The sequence below is a fragment of the Heterocephalus glaber genome, unplaced genomic scaffold, assembly GCF_053883595.1.
Source record: "Heterocephalus glaber isolate CG9 unplaced genomic scaffold, H.glaber_assembly_v1.0 deba00001429, whole genome shotgun sequence".
Lineage (NCBI taxonomy): Eukaryota > Metazoa > Chordata > Mammalia > Rodentia > Bathyergidae > Heterocephalus > Heterocephalus glaber.
Window position 1 is genome coordinate 19,154,675 of NW_028258294.1, and position 25,789 is coordinate 19,180,463.

General features: G+C 34.1%; 1 protein-coding gene across 11 annotated transcripts in view; it reads left to right on the plus strand.

Moving 5' to 3' along the window:
• Dync2h1 (dynein cytoplasmic 2 heavy chain 1) overlaps nucleotides 1–25,789 on the plus strand; it is a 333,458-nt gene that overhangs the window by 171,051 nt on the left and 136,618 nt on the right. For 9 of the 11 annotated variants that reach the window (XR_015451638.1, XM_021251564.2, XM_021251565.2 and 6 more), the window contains 5 exons: nucleotides 898–1,029; nucleotides 2,126–2,198; nucleotides 16,595–16,755; nucleotides 18,213–18,338; nucleotides 23,568–23,678. Coding sequence is in view for 8 of the 11 variants with exons in the window: in XM_021251564.2 (XP_021107223.2) it covers nucleotides 898–1,029; nucleotides 2,126–2,198; nucleotides 16,595–16,755; nucleotides 18,213–18,338; nucleotides 23,568–23,678 (603 nt within the window). In the remaining 3 variants the exon portion in view is untranslated. Of the gene's footprint in view, nucleotides 1–897; nucleotides 1,030–2,125; nucleotides 2,199–15,447; nucleotides 15,628–16,594; nucleotides 16,756–16,905; nucleotides 17,035–18,212; nucleotides 18,339–23,567; nucleotides 23,679–25,789 lie in introns of those variants that run through there. The other 2 variants (XR_015451639.1, XR_015451640.1) reach the window with 2 other exon arrangements.

The following is a 25,789-nucleotide window of genomic DNA, read 5'->3' on the forward strand; positions in this document are numbered from 1 at the left end:
TGCTGGCATGGTGGCACACCCCTGTAATCCCAGCACTTGAGAGTCTGAGGCAGGAGGATCACCTTGAATTCGAAATCAGTCTGGGCTACATAGTGAGATCAAGTTCAGGCTGAACTACATAGTGAGACCCTGCCTCAAACAAACAAAACCAAACAACAACAGCACAGACAAGTGGGAACAGGAATTCAAGTGGAACAAGTAGAATTCATAGTCAAGGAATAGGATAGGAATCAGTAAATAGAAAATTATCAGGAAACATAGGGGACAAGAGTAAGGGAAAATTCTGGCTAAGTGGATTTTGCAGGATTTTTGCTGAACTCTTTCATGGTGATAAGATACCAATGATAGGGGATGAAGAATTTGATCAGATACTGAGGAGAGATTCTTACTAAACTAAGTTTCTTGCCAAAGTTGGATTTTACAAGGAAGGACGTGAAATCTAAGAAGCTTAATTGTGTAGAGCTCAGTGGAGGCTGATCAAAATTTTATTAGAGAGAGAGAGAGAGAGCACACTTGTTGACATTAACATGAAATTTGACATATGTTTGCAATGTAATTATGGGAGTCTCTAAAATGTGTACTTGATTTTAATGACAACCTTTCTTTTCTCCACAAGGTGGAGATAGCTAGGTGCAAACGTTTTTATGTAGAAAAAAGATTTCTTAACTTATGAGTATTGATTTAATACTGCTTTGGAAATGTTTTATTTAATCTTGTCTTTAACATGGAATGGATCTACTGTACTGTGTCTGATCTAGAAATGATTAGATAAGCCAAGCAGAAAGTAAAAACATATTAATAATTGGTTTTTATTTGCTTTTTCAGTTTTTTTCAAAATATATGCATGTACATATATCTACTTGTAGCTCACTATATATTGTTATTTTTATTTTTTAGATTGCTCTCCCAAGTCTTTTTCAGACCCTTTGCTTTGACGATGTAGCTCTGTGGCGTACTTTCTATCATAGTTCAATGTGTGAACAAGAGTTTCCATCCATTCTTGCAAAGAATGTCTCCTTATTTCAGCAGGTAAAATGTAATGTTATCCAAATGCAAAAAATCATTTAATGTTTCTTATCATTCAGAATTCATTTAAATGAAAGCTTTGCTTTTAGATTATTATATAACCTTTAATGACAATGTCAGAAGAAGCCCTTTCTGCTTTTGCCACCTTATCCAGAAAAATCACTGGCAAAATTTCTCAGTAGCATGTCTCCAACTGTAGCATTTGTTATCCTCTCTGCTTATGATCCAAACATATATTACAATAGAAAAGGATCTTGTAGAAAGAAAGATACAAATTATATAGAGTCTTCACTCACTTTCCAGAGTTTATCTAGGGAAAAGACCTACGTGAGGAAAGAATAGTTTTCCTAATTCAATTTCAAAATAGAATGAAGAAATCTACTGGTAGGTTCCACTCAATATTTCGGCTAGATGAAAAGTCTCAGAGAGGGAGAGCTCCCCAGGAATTTATGCTTTAGTAAATGACCCTTCTATTTATCTCTTCTTTAGGCTGTTGGTTGTGGGACATGTACTCGTAGTCTTTGTAAGATGCTTTTTTTTTTTGCTACCAGGGATCGAACTCGGGACCTTGTGCTTGCAAGGCAGGCGGCGGAACCACTGAGCTAAATCCCTGGCCCTCTTAGTCTTTGTATACAGTGAATTCTTTTGAAACAAATGTACTTAAAAAATGAAGAATGAAACATGTAGGAATGAAAACTTAAACATCTAGGATTATCATAGATATATACGTTTTAGTATAAAGGTAGAGATTTGAAGATTTTAGGGAGCATTTTTGGCTTCCATTTGCTGTCAATAGAAATTCTTTGCCTATATTCTTTTATTTTCACCTTCCATTTAGCCATTTATTAGATCTTAAAGATATAGCTTACCATATGTTTATTTTAGATGATAGGCTTAAATAGATTTTGGTAATACTTTGGATATTAAAGAGATGCCTTGTTATATACCTATTGTGACAGTTTGAAGCATAATAAACACTTTATAACAATGCTAAGTATTCACATATTTTAATAAACATTTGTTCAGTTAGTTAAAATTATTATTTAGTAAAAGTTATTGTCAGAAGTTTGTTTTAAAATATTCTGCATTTTTTTTTAAGGTTCTTGTAGTACAGGCTCTAAGACCAGACAGGTTGCAAAGTGCCATGGCTCTGTTTGCATGTAAAACTCTAGGTAAGTACAACACTTTTCAAGAGCTGGACCATTGATCCTAGATTCCAGTGGTTTGCTGGCCATCTCTTGTTACCTTGCTTGCAGCTGCATTATTCAGATGTTTGTCTTTATTGTCACATCTTATTCTCCCTGTGTGTCTTCTTTACATGACTGTGTTCTTGTAGGGACACCAGTCATATTGTATTAGGGGGCTACTTTACTCTCAAGTGTAGTTAACTAATTATATCTACAACAGTATCTGCCTCTTATTTCCAAATGAGGTCACATTCTGAAGTTCTGGGATTAGAATTTTTACATACCTTCTTAGGGGGACACAATACAAATTCAGTTTTTCACAAGATGCCTGTCTTCTGCCTTATTCTCTACCAGAATATTCTTTACTTCTGCCTTACTCTCTACCAGCATGTGCACATGCGCGCGCACACACACACACACACACACACACACACACACACACACAGGTACAGTGGTACCTTTATTCACAAACTTGATTCTTTCCATGATTCCGGTCACAGAATTTGTTCCACAATTCTGGTTGCACCCGAACTGCAAGCATAGTAGGTAGTATATGCTTGTAGTTCGGGTGCAACCAGAAGTTCATGAACCGAGGTACCACTGTATTTTGAGTTGCCTTTAGGACTGATCAGTTGATTTGTGATGGGCATTTAAATATGATTCTGTAAATACCCTGTGCTTTTCATTGCTTATGAATGGGGAGGAAGTGTCTCTGGTAATGTATTTCTCACAGAATGTTTTATCTATCAGTGTTGTGGTTTGGGTTTGAAATGTACCTCCAAAGTCTCATGTACTTAGAAGTGTGGCAAGTGATTGCATTATTGAGGTGCTACAACTAACTTGCTGTTATGAGGTGGATCCTTAGTAGGTGTGGGTCATTGGTAGAGTGATCTGGAAAAGTGTAGCTCCCTCCCTGCCTCCTTCTTTCCTTCTCTACTTCCTGGCTGCCATGATATGAGCAGCTTTCCTCCCTCACAGGCTCTTCCACTATGCCATTTTCTGTGTTTGAACCTGCCAAACATAGCCTGAAATTTCTGAAACTGTGATCCAAAACAAACCTCTCCTTCTCTAAGTTGTGAGTGTCAGGTATTTTGTGCCAGCTGGGAAAGTGACTAAGACAACCAGATGTCTTTTTTCTCATATCTGGCAGAATGTTTATCTGCCAAACTCTTGGTTGCAAGTGAAAGATACCTATGTCAAAGTCTCTTAGATGAAAAAGGGGAACTTGTTGGTTTAAGTAACCAGAACTCAGAAAGGAAGAGCTAGAGCTGATCTCTGTGCCGGCTGATTTCATGGGCTCATGTAATATCAAATTTTTCTCTTTGTCCAATACTTGGTGTTTGTCTCTTTTTCTCTCCCCCAAACACAAATCTCTGTTGCTTTTTTCCTTGTGTCTATCTTTCTCTGCCTTTCATGTTAAGTTTTAGCCTCTTGTTTTAATTTTTGCTTATAGGTTACAAGGCTTTATTCATATTCGGGTAGGTAAGGCTGCTGTGACCTAAATTACATTTTAAGCCTTGGGATAGAAGAGAAAAGAGAAATTTTCCTTTCCAGTTTCACCATCAAAAACTCCAAGAAAAGACTGATTTGTTCAGTTGGAGAACATGTCTACTGAGCAGCTCATCCCACCAGAAACATATGGACTTGAAGCTTCTTTAAAAGAAGCCATGGATGGAGAAAGAGCTGCTGCCAGAAGTGAGAGGAAAACTTCTGCTATAACAATCGGTGTTCATTACAGTCAGGTTACTAAAGCCTGTTTTAACCAATTTTTATATTTAAAATTGTTTGATAGCTGAGCCATTAATTTGTAAAGCACATTTTTAGGGTCTTAACTTTTTTGAGAGTTACAATATATTACTTTTGAATTTATAGAATGAAGTAATTGAAACTTGTATCTATTTTAAGAAGTCGTTATCACTGTACTTTATTTGTAACTGAAACATTTGATATTTTCCTACACGAATAATAACTATATTCTAGGAATAGAATAAAATGAAAACCAACTCTCCCTCTATTTGCCACTTAATGTATGAAAACCAACTATGCATTTTCCACTTAAATTAGTCAAAGTAGCTTTTTATTAGCATTTTTTAAAAAAGAGAAGCAATAAGAAGATTCTTTATTTCCCATCAATAAATCTACCAACTCCCTGCATTGGTATTCACATGCTTCTGGTTTATTTCCTGTTGCTGTGAATTAATATTCTTGTTCCAAAGGCCAATTGATAGAATCCATATCTGCCATTATCATTGTCTCTTGGATCATGAATTTCACCTTTTTTAGTGGCCTATTTCTGTCATCATACAAATATATTTTAGTATCATCTGTTTTTAAAAAATTCCTCCCTAGCTACCACCATAACTTCTACACAACTATTGAACGTATTGACTATAGCTAGAAACCAGAGTAATCCACTTCAGGTCGTTTTTTTGGTAACAGGGATTGAACTCGGGTCCTTGTGCTTGCGTAGCAGGCAGCGACACCACTGAGCTAAATCCCTGGCCCTCAAGTCTTATTCTGTGTTCAGCTCACTCTATTGAGACCTCAAACCCTGAGTTTCCACAAAATATTGTATACTTTCTCTTATATGAGAACCTAAAATATAAATAAATTATAGAGCAAAATGAAAGATAATAGGAAACAGAAAGATAGATCTTTTGTAAAAAGGAAGGGGACCAAGAGATGGAGGGAAGGGGAAAGGATGGAAGGGAAGGAGATGGAAAAAAAAGAATTAAAATGTGTTATAAACATATACAAACTTCCCATAATGGATGTAATCATTATGTACTGAAAACATGTACTAATTAAAAAAAAAGATTGCTCTTAATAAGGTCAGTGGTCATCTACATTGCTGTATCCTGTTATGCTTTTATCTTCATTTTTTAACAGTTTTTTTTTTCCTTCTTTAAATACTTTCTCTTATTGTTATGTTTCATCTTACAACACTTTAAAATTATTTCTTTTCTCTTTTTTTTTGACCCCTTAATTTTCCTCTAATTACAGTCTTCCTCTGGATTCCTTTTTTATTATTATATATTCTTCCTCTAGGTGATCTCACCCAATCCCTAGCTTTAAATAGCATCTTTAATTTACTATCTCATATCTTTTTATTTCCATCCCTAGAATTCTAGGTTCAGGTATCCAAATGCTTATTTGATGTTTTCTTGTAAATGTCTAATAGATGTTGTAGAGTATTGTGATCAATGCAGAACTTGATTCTAACTGTAAAACTTAAAAGTTTATTTACTTCATTATGATGAACCTAAATAAGCTGCCATCATCTCTCACCTCATTTAGACCATAGCTTTTATCTTTTGTCTTTATCTTCAGAAGATATCCAAAATTCACTCACTTATCATACTTCCATTATTATATACACATTGTTCCAATTTATGAACAAGATTATTGACATTCAGGCTTCTGTCCTTCCTCACTTCTATTATTTTTTCAACATAGCAGCTAGCATATCTTTTGAAATATAAAGTAGATCATGTCCCTTTTCTTCTCAAACTCTTCTAATGACACATCTCTTGCTCAGAATACAGTGTATTACAGGATCTTATGTCTTCTGTTCCCATTTCCTTTCAATCTCCTCTCCTACCCTTCTTTGTTTAATCCTTTCCCAACATAATACTTTGTTTTTTTTATTTTTCTAGGGCTGCTAATGTGTTTCTGGCATATCAGGACATTACACATGCCATTTTTTCTTCTGATCTTTACCCAAGTTATCACCCTCACTTTTCTGCTCAAATGTTATTTTTTCAGGGAACATTTCTCAGCATTTTGTATAAAATAGCATACTCACTCATCTCTATGTGTCCTCCTTTGCTTTATTTTCCTTTAACTTACTGCAGTCTGACATCTTTGCTCATTAATTGCCTGGTCCCCTCAACCAGAACATATGCTACACGAAGGCTCAAACTGTGTTTTATCATTGTGTCCAATGCTTTAAACAGCTTCTAGAATATGCAGGTACTATAAATATATGTGAAATTAAGGGCTATCTTCCCATTTGTTTTCCCCTACTTCATTTTTTCTTCATTTTTAATTCCTTTCTCCAGAAGGCTGTGTAATGTTTTTGAAACTTAAACCTATTCTTTTTTTTGCATAAAATCTTCAAAGTCCTCTCAAAACACTTAGAATAAAATTCAAATTCCTTATCCAGGATTATAATCCCCCCAGTTTGGCCCTTTCCTACATCTCTGACCTCATCTTGTACTTCTTGCTTGCCTGCTGTACTGCGGTAAGTTATCCAGCCCTGGCATCTCTATTCTCTGCTTTGTATGTTCTCTCTTCTTTTTATAGATGGCTCCTCCATATCATTTAGTTGTTAGCATAAAATGTTACATTTTCAGATAAATTTTATGGGGCATTTAATCAGTTCTAACACATCAACCTGTTTTAAATTCTCTACATAGCACTTATCACTGTGTGGTATATTTCCAACTATCTATATATTTTCCATCTGTTCCAGTAACTTGGATGCAAGTTTAAGTAAAATGAGACAATTTTCAGAGTGGTTCTTAAGAGTTTCTCTTTTTCCCAACTGCTTAGTTTTTTAAAATGTGGTTTGTGCCGTGTTGCACATGACCTTTGTCATGATTTAGTAGTCTGGCCCTCTACCAACTCTTTAGAACATTTCTGTTAATGCTACTGTCATTCCCAGGTCAAATGACATTTAAGGTTTATCAGTATTAACTGAAAAACTCATGATACTTAAATATTTAACTGCTTTGAATGTTTAATATACTTCTAAAACCATACTGTTTCACAGAAAAAAAATATATATATACTATTGTATGGTTAGATGACTTTGTATTTGGTCAAGTAGTTTTATTAATAAAGTTTTTAATGTAAAATTTGAGGTTTTATGGTATGCCTAAGTTTTATAATCTCAAATTGCTACAGAGCAATTGCTACACCTAGCTCTTTTTAGTGAAAGTTTAGAGATTTGATTTCAAATGTAATTTCTTATTTATAAGGAAAGATTCTTAAGTTTCAGTAATCCTTTTTGCAACAATAAACTTTAAATTAGTAGCTTATGAAGGTGTATTTGTGAAAGTAGTTTTGATTTGAAGATTTAAGTTACTAGAACAATTTTCAAAACTTTTAAGCTGGTTTAATCCTATAATGCAAGATAACAATGCTGGCAAAATCGACTGCATTTTACTACTAGCATTTTAAAAAAATAATGGTACCGGATTTTCTGACTTCTGTAATTCTGATTTAATTTTGATATTCTGGAACTATTTGAGAATGATATTATGCAGTGTGGATTGAAGTACCTGAAATAGAAAGATGCATGCTCCCATAAGTACTGAATAGCTAAAGAAAGTAGAAACCTGTAATGATTTTCCATCACAAAGGTTTTTTGAACCTTACAACTTTCTTAGTTTTCCAATGCTCCTCTCTTCTCTGTACTGTCAGCCCATCTCATGCACCTTGCTTCCATTGTTGAAGCTACATGTGAAGTATGTGTCTAAGAGGAAGGGATGCCATAGGAAATATACATTGATTTTCTACTGCTGTGATAAATTTATCAGCTTAAAAAACAACACCTATGTATTATCATTGTATGCTTACAACATTTATTAATCTAAATATGTTTTGGCCATTGGAACTCTTACAAGGGAGACTGTGGGAAAAATCAACTTCCAAAAGTCAGTCTAGTTTTGTTCCACGGCATTTTAGGACTGAGGTTCCTATTTCCTTTCTGTTTGGTGTCATTATCTGGCTGTAAAAGTAGCTTGTATTGTTTGGTATAAAGCAAGGAATAACAAATTGATTCCTTTCATGCTTCCCATTTCTCTGATGTCCCTGCCTATCATCACACCTGCTTCTTTATTCTGCTGCATCTATGACTTCAAGGAGTGAAACCACACTGCTTTTTAAGGACCCAAATGATTAGATTAGCCAGAGAGGCAATGTCCCTTCACAATAGTACCTAGTTTACTGTTTGATTAAATAATCAGGGCTTCAGAATCTTAAAGAAGATATCTTTAAAATTCTGCTTGCCACAAAATGACTTTTTGTTTGTTTGATTCTAGTGTTGAGGTTTACTTCATTTTAAAAGGGTATTTCCCCTTTTAATTGGCTCATGTGTTTTGTGTTAATAGTGGTTGTTGGTTTTCCTTTTTATTGATATTTGTAGCTCATTTTAACAGTTGCCTTTTCTAAGAAAAAGAAGGTAATTTTGTATAACTAATATAGTCCTTTGTCATGGAGGATATGATGACTGAGGAAAAAATGAATATGTTATACTTACAACCTGTAGTAGATTAATGTTAATTTGGTACTTTCTTTACTGAGGTACTTGAGAAGTACAGGAGTGTTATTTTTTAGTTTATAAAATGCAAAGTATTTCTTTTTTATTACCTCAGTATTTTATCTAAGTAAAATAAAATTCAATAAAGTGATAAATTATTTCTTTGACATTTTTAACTCTTTTTTTTCTTGCAAAAGAAATATTATGTTTGTCTTAAAGGACCATGTTCAAAATATAAGATCCCCATGATTTACACATGTGCATGATTTCACAATGGAATTAACTTTTTTTTTTAACTTTCTAACTTTATTAAATAGTTTTTAATGATTTACCCTGGCTGTACTTATGGTATCCTGAGTCAGAATTATTTGGATTAGCAAGATAAATGAATATACTCAGTTTGCTTAACTGCAATGACAATTTATTGGAATTTCATGGACAGATGACCAGTATTTAATTCCAAGTAATGCTAATGTCACTTGTGTTATATTAAATAGAGGATTATGAATTCAAGCCCAGAGTACTGTCTTAGCAAGACCTTATCTCAAAAAATAGCAAGGATTGGGGATGTAGCTCAGGGCAGAGGCCCTGAGTTCACTGCCTAGAATTGAAAATAAAAATGCTTAGTTCAAAATGTTCCCTTGCTTTCAAATATTGTATAAAATGAATTAACAAACATAGGTTTATCTTTTATGGTAAAATTAGGCATTATAATTGAATTAAATTAGCCTCTGAATATAAAATGGTGAACAAAACAAAATTACACCTGCCCTTATGAAGTTTATACTCTATTTGTTAAATTAAGGAATAACATGGCAATCTGCATTTTATCTTTTTTATATTGGCATATATTTTCTAAGTAAAATATGTCTCAGTAATTATTTTATATGAAAGTATCTTTATTATGTTTTGATATTTTAATCATATTAAACTAATATGATACTAATTACAGCAACCAGAAGATTGAGGAATAAAAATAAGAAACACCTGTTAGTCCTTCATTCAAAGTTAGTAATATTAACATTTCTATGTATATCTTCTTATTCTTTTTATGCATCTAGATGTATATACATTACAATGTAGAATCATATTGCCTATCCTATTGAATAATCTGGTTTTTCATTTTTGTAACTTTAGTTCCTTTTTTGGCTATTGAGAATTACATATGCAGATTCCTGTTAGAAACTTAGTCTTTCCCCAGTTTTTAGCTAATATCAACAGCTACAATGGAAGCATTTGTACCTGCTTCTCTGTCCATATGCTGAATTATTTCTTAAATAATTTTAGTTGCTGAGTAAAGGCCATGCACATTTTTAAGAGTTTGAGACACTTTATTAAATAAGACAATATATTTAATTGGCCTGGAATATTTATTGAGTTTATGAATAAATGAATGACTATTTGAATGGATAAAAATATTTCTCATTACACTTCAATAGGTACACATATTTTGTTTTTATTCTCAAAACTATGTGATTGTTAGCATTTAAATTTAGTTAAAATACAATTTGTTGGGCAGAGATGTAGCTCAATGGTAGAGCATTTGTGGGAGGCCATAGGTTCAATCCCTAGTACTGCTAAATAAATAAATAAAATTCATAAAATATGCCTCTAGAAGCAGTGTATCAATTTCAAGTGACTATTGAGGGTCAGTTTCACTTGGTAAAAGGACTATTTCTTTCTTTGAAAATTCTTTCTTCCCATTATAGTTTGCTGTTGTGGAGACTAGAGAATGATGTTTCAGGTGTGAAATGTTTTTCATACCTAGAAACACCTTTTTTTTTTCCATTTGGATGACATTGAATGCATAAAATGTTTGCTACAAAAGTCTTTAAGAATGTCTATTTTTGAGGTGTAATCTTATCTGTTTCTACTTTTTTAAAAAAATCATTTTTATTAGTACATGCATGCAGTACATAATGGTTACATTCACTGTAGGAAGTGGTACATGTACGTAGCACATCTTAATTCTTTTTTTTTTCATCCCCTTTCTCTCCCCTTCTTTCTTCTTCCCTCCATCTCTTGGTCCTCTTCCTTTTCCCAAAGGATCTATCTCCCTATTTCCTTTATAGCAGCACAAACTCATAACAGCTAAATCTTGAAAGCTGTCCATATGTCCATCAACAGATGAATGGATAAAGGAAATGTAATATATATACACAGTGGAGTGCTAGTCCACCATAAAGAAGGATAAAGTTGAGTCATTTGTAGGAAAATGAATGCACCCTGAAACCATAATGTTAAGTGAAATAAATCAAACAAGCTTAAATATTGCATGATTTCTTATATGAGAAGCCCAAAATATAAATTAAAGAGCAAAATAAAGGATATTCATTTCTACTTTTGAGAACATGTGGAAATGTTTCTTGCCTGTGCAGTCATTCTGTTGGACATTACTGCCTCCTTAATCCTCTATTTATTTTAAACTTCACATGGTATTCTTTTTAGCTCAATTCAGACCAGTACAGTCGAATATACAACAGAAATTCCAACAAGTTTTTAATTGAAACAGGCCTTTTTCTTAAATGTTTTAATCATAGAAACATTCAAGTTTTAGCAGAAGAGATTTTACTATAATAGGAAAATTATAATTTCTTATTCAAATAACACTATAAAGTAGTTGTTGAGGGCTGGAGAGTAGAAAACTTACAGATGAATTGTGTTTGACTACAGTAAGCAGTTAACAGCTGGGTACCCTTTGGCAAAACATTCAACTTCTTTGAGTATTATTAGTTTTCTTACATGTAAATTAACATAACAGTATTTGTTTTTCATGGTTATTGTATCATTTAGAAATCAGGAAAATAAAGTTATTGGTATATTGCTTAGCATAGAGTAGGTGATGGATGAATGGTATTTTTAAGAATTCTTACAGCTTACTTTGCTCCTAAAGGACCTGTGGATTGTTCTATCCCTATTTTACAATTGAAAATGAAGGCGCTCCTAGGGCCAAGAAGGTGAGCCGGTCCCAGCACCCAGAAGGTAGCTCCCCCGCCTCCATCCCAGGCTCCTAGGGCAGAGAAGCTCAGCTGGTCCCAGCACCCGGAAGGAAGCTCCCCGCCTCCGTCCCAGGCTCCTAGGGCAGAGAAGCTCAGCCAGTCCCAGCACCCGGAAGGAAGTTCCCCTCCTCCATCCCAGGCTCCTAGGTCAGTGAAGCTAAGCCAGTCCCAGCACCTGGAAGGAAGGTCCCCGCCTCCATCCCAGGCTCCTAGGGCAGAGAAGCTCAGCTGGTCCCAGCACTCAGAAGGAAGTTCCCGCCTCCATCCCAGGCTCCTAGGGCAGTGAAGCTGAGCCGGTCCCACCACCCAGAAGGAAGTTCCCCCGCTGCCATCCCAAGCTCCTAGGGCAGAGAAGGTGAGCCGCGTGGGCACCAGAAGCACCCCCCCCCCCGTGGAAATGAGAAGACACATAAACAAGCCTCAAAAACAGACTTCCAGATCACCTACAGCAACCCCAAAGGGAAACAAGATGGAACACTCTGATACTCAACCACCTGGACTCTCTGAACTGGCAACAAGAGGATCTGGGAAAAATGAAATCAGAAATAATTACTCAGATAACAACAAAGATTTTGCTCATGGTACAAAACATGATTAATAAATCTAGAGAGGACACAGATAAAAAAATAGAGGATCTTAGGAACATGATGGAATCCCAACATAGGAAATAAATGGAATCCATAAAACAGATACAAACAGATTTCCAAGAGATTAAAAACTCCATCGGAAGTCTGTGCAGCAGAATGAACCAATGTGAGGATAGAATTTCACATATAGAAGATAAGATTGCAATTAGTGAGGAGGAAAAGAAAAATTGCTTTAAAATTGTAAAGGAACATGAGAAATCAATCCAGCAGCTGCTAGACAATGCAAAGAAGAATAACATAAGACTGATTGGAGTCAATGAAGAAAGAGGAGAGAGTGCAGATGACATAAAAAAACTGTTCACACAAGTGATGGCAGAAAACTTTCCAAGGAGGGGAAAAGAACTTGACATACAGATAAGTGAGGCATATAGGACTCCAGCTAGCCTTAATCAAAAAAAATCTACACATAGGCATATAATAGTTAGGATTCCAGAAATCCAACAGAAGAACAAAATTCTACAAGCAGTGAGAGAAAAGAAACAAATCATATACAAAGAAGAGCCCATCAGAATCACAGCAGACTTCTCAGTGCAAACCCTCAAGGCAAGAAGAGCTTGGAGTGATGTATTTCAAGCCCTAAGGAAAACAGCCTCCAACCCAGATTGATGTACCCTGCAAAACTGTCTTTCAAAATTGATGGAGAAATAAGATACTTTCATGACAAAGAGCACCTCAGGAACTTCATGAATACCAAACTGGCACTCCAAAAATTTTAGACAATACCCTAGGAAAAGACAATGAGGATCACCACCCCAGGAAACCCAGCAGAATGAATCCATTGGGCGTGACAAATTAAACGCAAAGGGGGAGAATCCAACAAAAAGAAAAAGTCATGACAAGGCTTTTAAAACTTTTCACTTCATCTCCCTAATGAGTGTATAATTCAATCTTATTATTGTACTGATTAGTATTTTTCTGATTCTAGAATTGCACACCATTGCTTGTGCTATACTGGCTATCATCTTCTTATGTCTACATTTTAATTGGGTTGTCTATTAATGAGCTCTAAGAATTCTTTATATATTCTGCTCATAGGTTGTGTGCATTGTAAATATGGTCTGTTTAAGGACTACTTTTCATTTTAATGATGTCATTTAAAGTTCTAAATTGTGATGGAATCTCATTCATCAGTTTTTTTCTTTTATACATCATGTTTTTTGTATCCTAGGTAGTTCTTGCCTACCCTGATTTCATAAATATTTTCCCTTATAATTTCTTCTTAAAGTTTTATACTTTTAGGCTTTCTTATTTAGGTTTATAGATCCCTTCAAGTTATTTTCATGTATGGAAAAAAAGGGTTAGGTTAATTTTTTATACACAGATAACAGGTGTTCTAGTGCCATTTGCTGAAGGCATTATCTCTTCCTCGGCTCTTGAATTGAGTTTATATTCTATAAAATGCTAATGTTAAATAATCTTTCAAAACTCAGTGGACCATATATGTGTGGTTCTATTTCTGGATTCTCTGTTTTATTCAAATGATCTATGTCTTTTCTTACACCAACACTGCCTTGATTACTGTAGCTTTAGAAGAAGTCTTAAAATTGGGTGCTAAACATCTTCCAACACTGTTTTTGTTTTTGTTTTTGGCTTTTCTGGGTCCTTTGTACTCCTACATAACTTTTAAATTTCAATATCCAGTTCTTCATTTATAGCAAGTATACACAGACCTGAATTTATATATATACCTTGTGTTTTCTAATCCTGCTAAATTCAAGTACAAGTTCTAGGGGCTCCTAGAGATTTCTTAGTATTTTCTCTGTAGATGATCATTTCATCTACATATAAAGATTTTGCTTCTGCCATGTCAATCCTATCCTAGTTGTGTCATTTTATTGCCAGACTATTTTGGTTTAGACCTATGTTTCAAAGTCTAATGGACAGATGAAGAGTAGGCATATATGCCCTTGTTCCCCACTTTAGGGAGAAAGCATTGTATCTTCACCATTCATATAAGGCGTTCTCGCTGGAAGTATGGAGTACATGTCTCTGATCTGTTGAGAAGGTTCTGTTCTACTTCTAGTCTCCTGATAGCTTTTACCATGAACAGCTGTAGAATTTAGTCCAATACTCTTTCTCCAACTAGTGACAGGATCATATGGCTTTCTCCTTTCCTCTGTTAAAATGATGACTTTTGGGGGTGGATCTTCCAATGCTGAACCAACACTGCCATCCCTATAACAAAACCACTTTCTACATCCTGCCAGATCTGACTTCCAATAGTTTGTTTTGTTAAACAAATTTCTATCTATGTTCATACTTTTTTCTTCTATTATCTTTGTCCAGTTTTAGGATTAGCACAATGTTGAGTTCCTAAAATGAGGGGAGAAGTGTTCCTTCTTTTTTCTGCTTTAAATGTTTGATATAATTTATCAGTTAAAATGTTTATGAGCCTGCTGTTGTCATATAGGTAGGTTTTCAAGCTAGGAATATACTTTCTTTAATAGGTGCTATTCAAATTTTATATTTCCTCCAGAGTTAGTTTCATTAATTTGTCTTCTAAGTTACTTCTTAGAAGTTGTCAAATTTATTTCCGAAAAGAATTTTGTAATATGCTTTCTATATCATTTTAAATTCTGTAAAATCTGTTGTAATGTCTCCTAGATCTTAATATTGTAATTTTAAGAATGTATAACTGATATTGTGTAACAGGAAGAAAAGGTCTAAAAGAACAGGGGAATTGGGAGGGGTAGGGGAAGGGAAAAAAGGGAAAGGAAAAAATATGAGAAGAGGAAAAAAATGGAAACAAGGTCTTTGCAAATAGGGAAGGTGGAGGGGGTGAAGGGAGGGCAAGGGAAGGGGAAAAAAAATAAGAACCAAGAAACTCATGTAATGGTACAAGATCCCAATGATGTATGTAACTGTATTTTATACCTAAAATGTACCAATAAAGTTAATGAGGGGGAAAAACTACAATGAATGAGATCTATAGATTGGTTAATAATGTATCAATGTCAATTTTGTGGTTTTGATACTATGCTGTACATATACTGTTAATATGAATGGATGGGTAGATGGGAACTCTCCAACCCTCCTATGCTATTTTTGTAATTTTTCTTTATGTTCAATACTATTTCAAAAAAAAAAAAAGAAAATGAAGGCATATAATGTCTTTTAGTGATTTCTATAGGGTTATTCAACCAATAAATATAAACTCACAATGGCATATTTCCATTATACCATGGAACCCTGACAGACAATGGCATATTTCTACCTCCAAACTAATCATTCTTTTCATTTTCTATTCCACTTATTATTATGATGGGCACAAAAGATAACTATCATGTATAATGACAGTGAAATTGTTTACCCTGATGTCTTAGTTGCTATCCTCATTGCTGGAACCCAGTACCTGACACCCACAACTTAAAGGAGGAGAGGTTTATTTTGGCTCATGGTTACTGATCCTGGTTGGCTGCCTCCAAGATAGGAATAGCATGGCAGAGGAGCATAGTGGAGGAAAAGCTGCTCATATCATGGCGGCCAAGAAGCAGAGAAAGAAGGTAGGATCCAGAGAGAAAGAGACACACACACCCTTCCAGGTCATGCCTCAAATGACCTACCTCTGACCAGGTCCCAACTCCTAACAATGCCCCAATCACTTTCCAGAAGCCTCACCTTTGAGCTCATGAGAATTTGGGGGTCGTTTTTGATTCATAATACTACATGAATTAGAATCCAGCATCTCCATATACGTAGCACAGAGAAGGAACCTAGCTTGTATATAAAGCACTGCATTGTATTCGTGAGATACATAGTTACATGGAAGGGTTCAGTCTTCTCTTGTAGGGAGAGAAATACAGTGGACCCTCAATTATGACTGGCCTGACATACAAACAACTTGGGTTAATTAGGTTAATGAAAGATTCATCTGCCTCTTGTTATCTAAGTATGTACCCAGGGAAACACCCAGATCTCAGCTGTATTGACTTACAATCAACCAGCCCTTGGGAACTGATTGAGTTCATAAGTCAAGGGTCCACTGTATACAATGAGAGCACAATGCTGGCTATGTATTTCTTCAGCTATTAAATGTGGCATTCAGGGAAACTAGTTAGCATCATAATGATTAGAAGATAATAAACATTTAAAGCATTTAGAATAACAACGGGCACCTTGATCTGAGTGCGGGGGTGCATGCCTGTAATCCCAGTACTTCTTGGGAGTTTGAGGCAGGAGGATCACCATGAGTTGGACGCCATCCTCGGCTGCATAGTGAGTTCAGGACCAGTCTGAACTGCACAGTGAGACACTGTCTAAAAAAGTAAAAAATAAAAAAGGTTGGTATCCTAAGCATTCAATAAATATTATTTATAGCTATTATTAGTATGTGAATGATTTTAGAGTGAAAAACTTTGAATATATAAAGTCAAAATTTACCAAGGAATTCTCTATTATATAACAATTAATTTGAAAGGCTTTTTGTGTTGCACATTGCTTTCTATTTAATTCCTTTACTATGTCTTGTAGGGTTGAAAGAATTATCCCCACTTCCTCTAAATCTCAAACGTTTATACAAAGAGACATTAGAAATTGAGCCCATTTTGATAATTATTTCCCCGGGTGCTGATCCTTCTCAGGAACTTCAAGAACTTGCTAATGCTGAAAGAAGCGGAGAATGTTATCACCAGGTGATTCCAAATTTCCTTGCTGTTCTTGCTCCTTCCTTTGCTATTCCTGCTGCAACAGATCCTATTACTAGATATGTTTTTTTTTTGTTTTGGTACCAGGGAAAGATCCTATTACTGAAATGGGCACTTTTTTTGTTGTTTTTGTGGTAGGCCAAATAATTCCTTGAAAGGTGTCTTATGTTCCAGTCCTCAGAACTTGTGAATAATATGTTGTATGGCAAAAACTCTGCAGATGTAGTTAAGGATCTTGTGAAGGGAAAAGTAGCCTGGATTATTCAGGTGAGCCCAGTAATAATCACAAGCGTCTTTATAAGAGAGAGGCAGGCCAGTGCAAGTGAGGGTATAAGACAGGAAGACGAAACTAGAGGTCAGAAAGGAAAGAAGATACTGTGCTAATGGTTTTGAAGATGGACTAAGTTGCCATAAAGGAAGGTAAATGGCTCCCAGAAGCTAGAAAAGGAAAGGAAAGGGTTTTCTCACAGATTCCAGAATAAAAATAGCCATATACTATTACATTTATTTTCAAATCCAGACATGTCAATTTTAGATTTGTGAAGACCTCCAGAAGTCTAAAATAGTAATTTGAGTTAAACTACTAAATTTGTGGTAACTTGATAGAGCAGCAATAGGAAACTAATACACTTGCTTACATTTTGAGAATATCTTTTAAAATTTTACTTGGGTGCCTTTATAATAAATTGTAATATTTATCTGCAAATCTTAACCTAAAATGAAAGAAATACATTATTTTGAGCTGGGGATTTAGCTCAGTGGCACCATTCCTGCCTCCCAAGTACAAGGTCCTGAGTTCGATCCCCAGTACCATATAAAAAAAAAGAAAAGAAATACATTATTTTGAAAAAAATTTATCAGTATATGTTTTCTTGAACAGAAGATTTTATTTGTTCAGATTACCTATTTTTTTCAAGTTAATTTACAAATGAGTTTGAAAATTAAATTTATCCCCAGTTTTTGGCAAGTTAATACATGTTTTTGGTGGGGAAAATAATTAATGATTCAAAAACCCAAATATTTCTAACAGGCAAAAGTTGAAAAATAAGAATTTCAGAAAGCAAAATACGAATAATGGATAAAATAGCAAAATGGTTAAGCTCAAATGAACAGATTTTTACCTATTCTAGGGCATTCCATTCAATCATTAATGTGGTATATTAGTATATTTATTACAACAGTATTCAGTTATCAGTGAGGTGTTTGAAGGCAAAGAGCCCTTTTCTACAGGTTGTATCCATTAGCAGTAACTTGAGCAGGAAGATTAAACTATGCATATAAATTTTTTAATTCATGCTCTTGGAGAAGATTAATTCCTCATATTTGGTTTTTCTTCATAACTATATTAAATGAAGTAAGGGAAGTTTAGAGTTTATCATTTTTATTATTTTTACAATATTACAATATGTTAGCAGATTTTTAAATTTTATTTTTTGTTTTTGTAGGTTGCCATGGGTCAAGGTCAAGCTGATTTAGCAATCCAAATGTTAAGAGAATGTGCTCACAGTGGAGACTGGCTCTGTTTGAAAAACTTACATCTTGTGGTATCTTGGCTGCCAGTTCTGGAAAAGGTAGATTCAGATAATTGTGGTATAAATTATATATAGTATATTTTCAACAATCTTTAAAAAGCAGTCATATTCAAATTTCATGCATAATGTTTTTAAAAAATTAGTAATTGATAAAAATAATTTTAAACATGTATTTCAATAAAAATATATTAGCGCAAAACAAGATGGCTCTTTTAATAGGAAGTTTATAAAATGTTGTTTCTTTTAGGCACATGTAAGTGAAGCTAAGAATTATTAATGTTGAAAGAACCTTAGAGAATTTTAAAAAAGAAAATAGTGAACACTTTAGATGATTGTAGAAGAGCTATTTATACCAGTCTGGTCTCATGTAAGAAAGATAGGGTCTTGGGTAGAGATGACTCCAAGGCAAAGTGTTCCTTTTAGCTGAATGGAATTTAGCTAAGTGTGGACAAAGAATGCTTATTATGGCTAATTCCAACAGCACAAGAAGAGATACAGTGTTGGAGATGTATATGTCAAGGTCAAGGATGACCTTGACAGTACTGCTAGGCAGGGCAGTGATGAAAGATGCAGTTAGATGACTTGGAATGGCCTATGTTATGGAGTATCCCTAAAACTGAGCAGAGTACAGTGTTTTTATCTTGCCACTTAGCAAGGAGAAGTCTTTGGCAGGGTGGTTAGTAATTAACTGAATCACTCTGGCAATACTAGTTTACAAATAGAGCCAAACAGTAGATTGAGGGCAGCCCTATCCTGGTTCTGAGGTGTTGAAAATTTGTACAGTCCTTATATAAACTGGCAGGTATTCATTGTGCACAAGATAGGTATCGAATAATTCTTGGCATGAGTTCATGACTAAGTGGATGAATTAATGGGCTATGACGTTTCATTACTTGTAATAAAAAAATATAGATTATGGAACTGAACTACATATGAATATATAATGATTTTATTGTTTTCTATAAAAATCACTGATGTGTGTTAAATTCATATCTGAATCATATATTTTATTTTTTTATTAACTTCTATTGGTACATGTTTGCCATACACAATGATCACATTCATTGTAGAAAATTTGTACCTGTACATAATATATCTTAATTCTTTTTTTTCCTCCATTTCGCTCCCCTCCCTTCAACTCTTCTTCTACTACTCACTTACAAATGCTTGGTTTCCACTTTTTTCCTTCTATTCTTTTTTTTTTTTAATCCCTATTCTCTTCTTTCCCTCACTCCCCTCCCTTATTCACCTTCCTATTTGAATATGTTCTTCCTACTTCCAAATAGGCACCCTCCGTTTTGCTCATTATTTACCCTCTGGATTTTCTCACACAAAAGAAATAATATGATATTTAAACATATGTACAATTTATTTCACTTAAAATTATGGTTCTGCGGTGCATATATTTACCTAAAAATGTCTCAAGTTTACCCTTCTTGATGGCAAAGAAGTACTCCATTGTATATAAAAACCACATTTTCTTTATCCATTGATGGTCATGTGGGCTGTTTCCAAGATTTAGCTATTATAAATTGTGGTGCTATAAATGTGGGCATGCATATAAACGCTGTGATTTGATGCTTTTAACTCTTTTGGGAAGATACCTAGAAGGGAAATAGTTGGTCAAATGGGACCTCTAGTTTTAACTTTTTTTGAGGAATCTCCACACTGATTTCCACAGTAGTTGCACAGGTCTACATTTTCACCAACTGTGAAGTTTCCCTTTTTGCCACATCCCTGCTGGTATTTGCTATTGGTTGATTTCTTGATGATAGCCATTCTTTTTGGAGTGAGATGGAATCTCAGTGCAGTTTTAATTTGCATTTCTGTAATGACCAGTGCTGTTGAATATTTTTTTCATATATTTATTTGCTGTTTGTACTTCATCTGAGAAATGTATTCATTTCAAATGCCTATTTTTGGATTGGGTCTTTAAATTTGGGGGAGTGTGATTTTTTTGTTGTTGTTGTTCTTTATATATTTTAGCTGGATTGGGTCTTTAAATTTGGGGAAGTGTAATTTTTCTTTTTCGAGTTCTTTATATATTTTAGATGTTAGTCCTTTGTCTGAGGAATAGCTGGTAAAAACTTTTTTTCTGTTCTGTGGGTTATCTCTTCACTGTGTTGGTAGTTTATTTTGCTGTGCAAAAGCATTTTAATTTGATGCGATCCCAGTTTTTGATTCTTTGTAATAGTTCCTGTGTGAATGGGGTATTGTTCATAAAGTCTTTGCCTACACCTGTGTCTTGAAGAGTTTTACACATTCTGTCTACCAGCAAATTAAGTGTTTCTGTTTTAATATTTGGATCTTTGTTCCATTCAAATTTTAGTTTAGTGCATGGGGAGAAATATGAGTTTAGGTTTACTCTGGCATGTGGAAAGCCAGTTTTTCTAGCACTGTATATTAAAGAGGTTATCTTTCTTCCAGTGAAGGTGTTTGGCCCCTTTGTCAAAGATAAGGTAGCTGAGTGTGCTTGCAGTTGTTTCTGTATCTTCTAATCTGTTCCACTGATCCTTGGGTCTGTTTCTGTGCTAGTATGATCCTGTTTTTGTCATGGTAGCTTTGTAGTATGTTTTCAGATCAGGGATTGTGGTGTCCCCTGCCTTGCCTTTGTTGCCCAGAATTTTTTTTGCTATTCTCAGTCTCTTCTGGTTCCATATGAATTTTAGGATTATTATCCCTAATTCTGTGAGATATGCTGTGTTGGTGTTTTGATTGAGCTTGTAGTAAATCTGTATAACAGTTTTGAAAGTATGGCCATTTTCACTATATTGGTTCTACCTACACAAGAATAGGAGATATCTTTCCATTTTCTGATATCTTCTTTGATCTCCTTTTTCAGAGTACTGTAGTTTTCAATGCAGAGGTCTTTCACTTCCATCATTAGATTGATTCCCAAGCATTTCATTTTTCTAGATGCTGTTGTAAATGGTGTTGTTTCTCTAATTTCTGTCATATATTTTAAAACAAAATGAAGACCAGTGAATAATTGAGTCTTGCTCTTTGTTCTAAACAGTTGATTAACAGCTATTAATCTATGTAAAATATAATTTTAGTCAATACCTTGAAAGCAAATCTACAGGCTTTCTGAAGGATATATAGGGTAGATTGTATTACAAAAGTTTAAAAATAATTTTTTCTTCTTTGTTTTTTCTTTTGCTTTTCTTGGAAACTTTGGCTGAATTGTTTGGATATAAACTTATAGATTTATTGTAAACCCAACTATATCACAAATATTATTTGTCTTTTTAAAATTTTTAGATGTGATAACTCAAGGTAAAATTTTATATAAACTTCACATTTGAAAATTGAGATGTAAATACATTTTTTTCTTGTAGTTTTAAACAAGCACAATGTTTTTTTTTTTCATTAAGTTTATTGGTACATTTTAGGTATACAATACAGTTACATTCATTGTTGGGATCTTATACCTTTACATGATGTATCTTGATTCCTATTTTTTCCCCATTTCCCTGCACTCCCTTCACCCCCTCCACCCTTCCCTACTTACAAAGACTTTGTTTCCATCTTTTCATTTTCTCATATTTTTTCTTTTCCTTCTTTCCTTTCCCCTACCCTTCCCACTTCCCATTCTCCTTTAGACCTTTTCTTCCTATTTCACATTATCAATTATACCATTTGAACTTTATTTACACTTTCAGTTTCTCACACTGGAGAAACTAGTCAGTGTTTACATTTCTGTGTTCTATTTATTTTACTTAAGAGTATGGCCTCAATGTGCATCTATTTAGCTATAAATGTCTCTAGTTTCTTGTTCTTTATGGCTGAGTAGTACTCCATTTTATAGAAATACCACATCTTCTTTATCCACCCACAATGTTTTTATAGCTTTTGTTCCATATTTTTATTATTTTAAATAGGTTTTACATAATATTAATAATGAATGTTATTGTCAGACATAGATGGTAGTAAAAAATTAAAACTTTGCTCTCTTTTGGAGATATCAGCTATTTTTTTCATTTATTCATTCAATCTACAAACAAAGCAGGAATTGTGCTAGGTGCTGGTTACATACAGAATTTGCACCTGCTGTCTTGCAAGGTAGTTTAGAAAAAACAGACTCCATTTATACATAACTACAGTGTAGTATGATGAGTACCACAGAGGAGGATTTACAGAATAGCATGAATGATTGATCCTGCTTGGGATTGTGGTAGTGTAAAACTAGAGAAGATACTCCCCTGAAACATAGTTAAATTGCATTTTGACAAATGAGCAAGAATTTGTTAGGTTACAAATCTGAGTACATGACCAAAGTATGTAACATGAAGGGTATGGGCAGATAAATTTGTATAGTGATTTGAATTTGTTATAGTTTGGAGGGCAAGCTCAGCTGTAGAGATTTTGCTTAGTATATGTGAAGCTTGGGGTTTGATCTTCAGCACTGCAAAAAGCAAAACAAAACAAAACAAAAAAAACTGTTATGGGCCAAATGTACTACTGAAAATTGCAGTAAGGAAATTGGTGTCATATAACCTGCAGAAGCATGAATTAATGAGAATCTAAAGTCCTGATGGTAACTGCTATTTTAGGGATAGCAATTACAGTTAACACTTACCTTGTACTTATTATATCTCATACATTGTTCTAAATGTTTTATCCAGGCCTATGAGGTAGGTACTATTATTATTGGCTTAGAGAGGTAAGTCTTAGAGCCTGAGATCACAGGGCAAATAAGTGGCAAAGTTTGGACTTTAGCTCAGTGAAATTGGCTTTAGGTGCTGTCGCGTTCGCCTTTGACCAGCAATGACGACGCAACACCAACGCTCTTCTTCTAGCAGTTTATTCAGGAAAACTTAACATTCTTTTTCTTCTACCCCTGGGGAGCACCCGTCCCTAGAATAAGTACCCCTGAACCAACCAATCACGGATAGTCATGTGGCGAATGTGGATAGGTACACGTAAGAGGGGGCAGAGCATCAGACACATCACAGCCAAATAAGGAGTTGTTTATCATAAAGAGCTCTCGCCGTCGGGATGGCGGAAGGCGGAAACCAGCGCCATCTTTAAGGCGCGGCACACGCAGCTCTCCACAAGGTGCAAGTTCTATTTCATTACATTAAGCTAATAATAAAGAAGATAAAAACTGAAAAGAAATTTAATCATAACATTATATCAGAATGTCACAGAAAAATATATTAGAATGTCATAGAAAAGTTTTGATAAGAAAAACTGATTAATAATAGATTGCTGAAGAGGAATGTGTACGTGCATATTAAATAGCTTTTTGTTATTTTTGTAAACAAGGAATTGAATACTCTTCAACCTAAAGATACTTTTCGTCTTTGGCTCACTGCAGAAGTTCATCCAGACTTTACTCCTATTTTATTGCAGTCAAGTTTGAAGATAACATATGAGGTAAGAAGACTTAAAACTTAGGTCATTAGTTGTATAAGAGCAATAATCTATACATGCCTCCTAAAACTTTGTAAACAATTATCTATATAAAACTCATTAGAAACTTCTTTTTGTATTTAAATGAGGTACAGTATATATAATAGCATAAGATACAGAAAAACTGAAATTTTCTTTTCCAATTTTTTCATTTTTTTATACTAAGAAAGAACACAAACTTTACCATTATAACCATTTTTAAGTGTACGGTATAATAGTGTTAACAGTATATACCTTGTTATATCACATACCTCTAGAACATTTTTATCCTGTAAAACTGAAACCCTATATTCTTTAACAGAAAATCCCTGTTTCCTTGTTCTTCAGCCCCTTGGCCATCATTCTACTTTTAGTTTCTAAGAGTTTAATTATCTTAGATATTTCACTTAGAATCATGTAGTATGTGTCTTTTTTAATGATCTTATTTCATTTAGTATAATATCCTCAATGTCCATCTATTTTTTAATTTTTAAGACTGAATGATATCCCACTATATGTATGCACAGTTTCTTTATCCTTTCATCAATCAGTGGACTTTCAGGTCTTCTACTTCTTGGCCATTATGAAAAATGCAGTGAAAACAGATGAGCACATGTCTCCTCAAGATTTTATTTTCAGTTATTTTATACAAATGCCTCGAATTGGAATTTCTGGATTGATGGCAATTCATTTTTAACTTTTTGAAGAAACTCTGTACCATTTTCCATAGTGCTTATAGCATTTTATATTCCCAAGAGTAGTGCACAGTTTCTCTGCATCCTTGCTGTCAATTTCTATGCAGTATTTTATAAAACAGCCATCGTCCTATTAGGTGTTAGATGTTATCTTACTGTGGTTTCAGTTTGCATTTCCCTTATATTTAATGATATTTAGCTTCTTTTCACATATTTGTCAGACATTTGTGTATCTTCTTTGAAGAAATGTCTACTCATGTCTACTCATTCCCATTTGTAAGTGACTTATTTTGTTGTTGAGTTATTAACAATTTTTTTTGTAATCTTATTAGGTACTTTGCAAATTATTTTCTCCCATTTGGTTGCTTGCTGTTTAACTCTGTTTTTTGTTTTGCTATACAGAAGTTTTTAAGTTTAATGTAGTTACACTTACCTGTTTTTGCTTTTGTTGCCTATGCCTTTTGTGTCATATCTAAGGAATCATTGCCAAATCAAGGTCACAAAGTTCTCCTCCAGTGTTTTCTTCTAGAAATCTGTAATTTCAGGTCTTTAAGTCTTTAATCCATTTTTAGTTAATTTTTGAAAATGATATAAATGTAAGAGTCTAACTTCATTGTTCTGCATGTAAATATTTGTTTTTCCTATCATTTTTTTGGCTTAAGTAATTTAGATTTTCATCCATCCGTATATCCTCATCTACCCATCGTTAAATTCCTCAAACATGTAATCTTAAGTAAAACCACTGAAACTTCATATATTGAAAACTATATGTTGTAGAAATATTTTACAACTTTTCAGTTACAAATAAAATAATAAAAAACTGAATTAAAACTTTTAAATACTTGTAAAGGATGTTCCACTTGCATTTTCTCTCAATTTGTAGAAACATTTCTTATAATTTTTTCTGCATGAAAATGTCTTCTTAGTGTTTGTACTTGTTATTTTCGATCAGTACTTCACCTTTTCTGAAAGTGTGTCATTTAAGGAAGAAAATAGGCAGCGATTAGTTCAGGGATGCAAAGATATTGTAAATATGTTAAATATGTTAAACATTGTAAACATGTTAAATGAATGTCATTATAAAGCCTAATAAGAAAGAACCTTTCTAGAATCTTCTCCAGCCACTCTTCCAAGAAACTCTTCCACTGAGCTGTCATCTAGAACTGGACTGTATGAGCCATTAAGGCAGGGGCTATTTTTAAATTTGCTTTTTTGTAGTATTTACCATATGCATGCATAAAAGATGAACTTAGTATTTTAATAGTGATGAAGTAATACCAGACAAACTGTTCCTTGAATGTTTTCACTTTAAAGTACAGCTTTTTCCAGGATCTTTTAAAGGAGATAATTTGATGACATTTTAATGGAAAGCTTTGTTATTTTTCATATATGTAGTCTTTA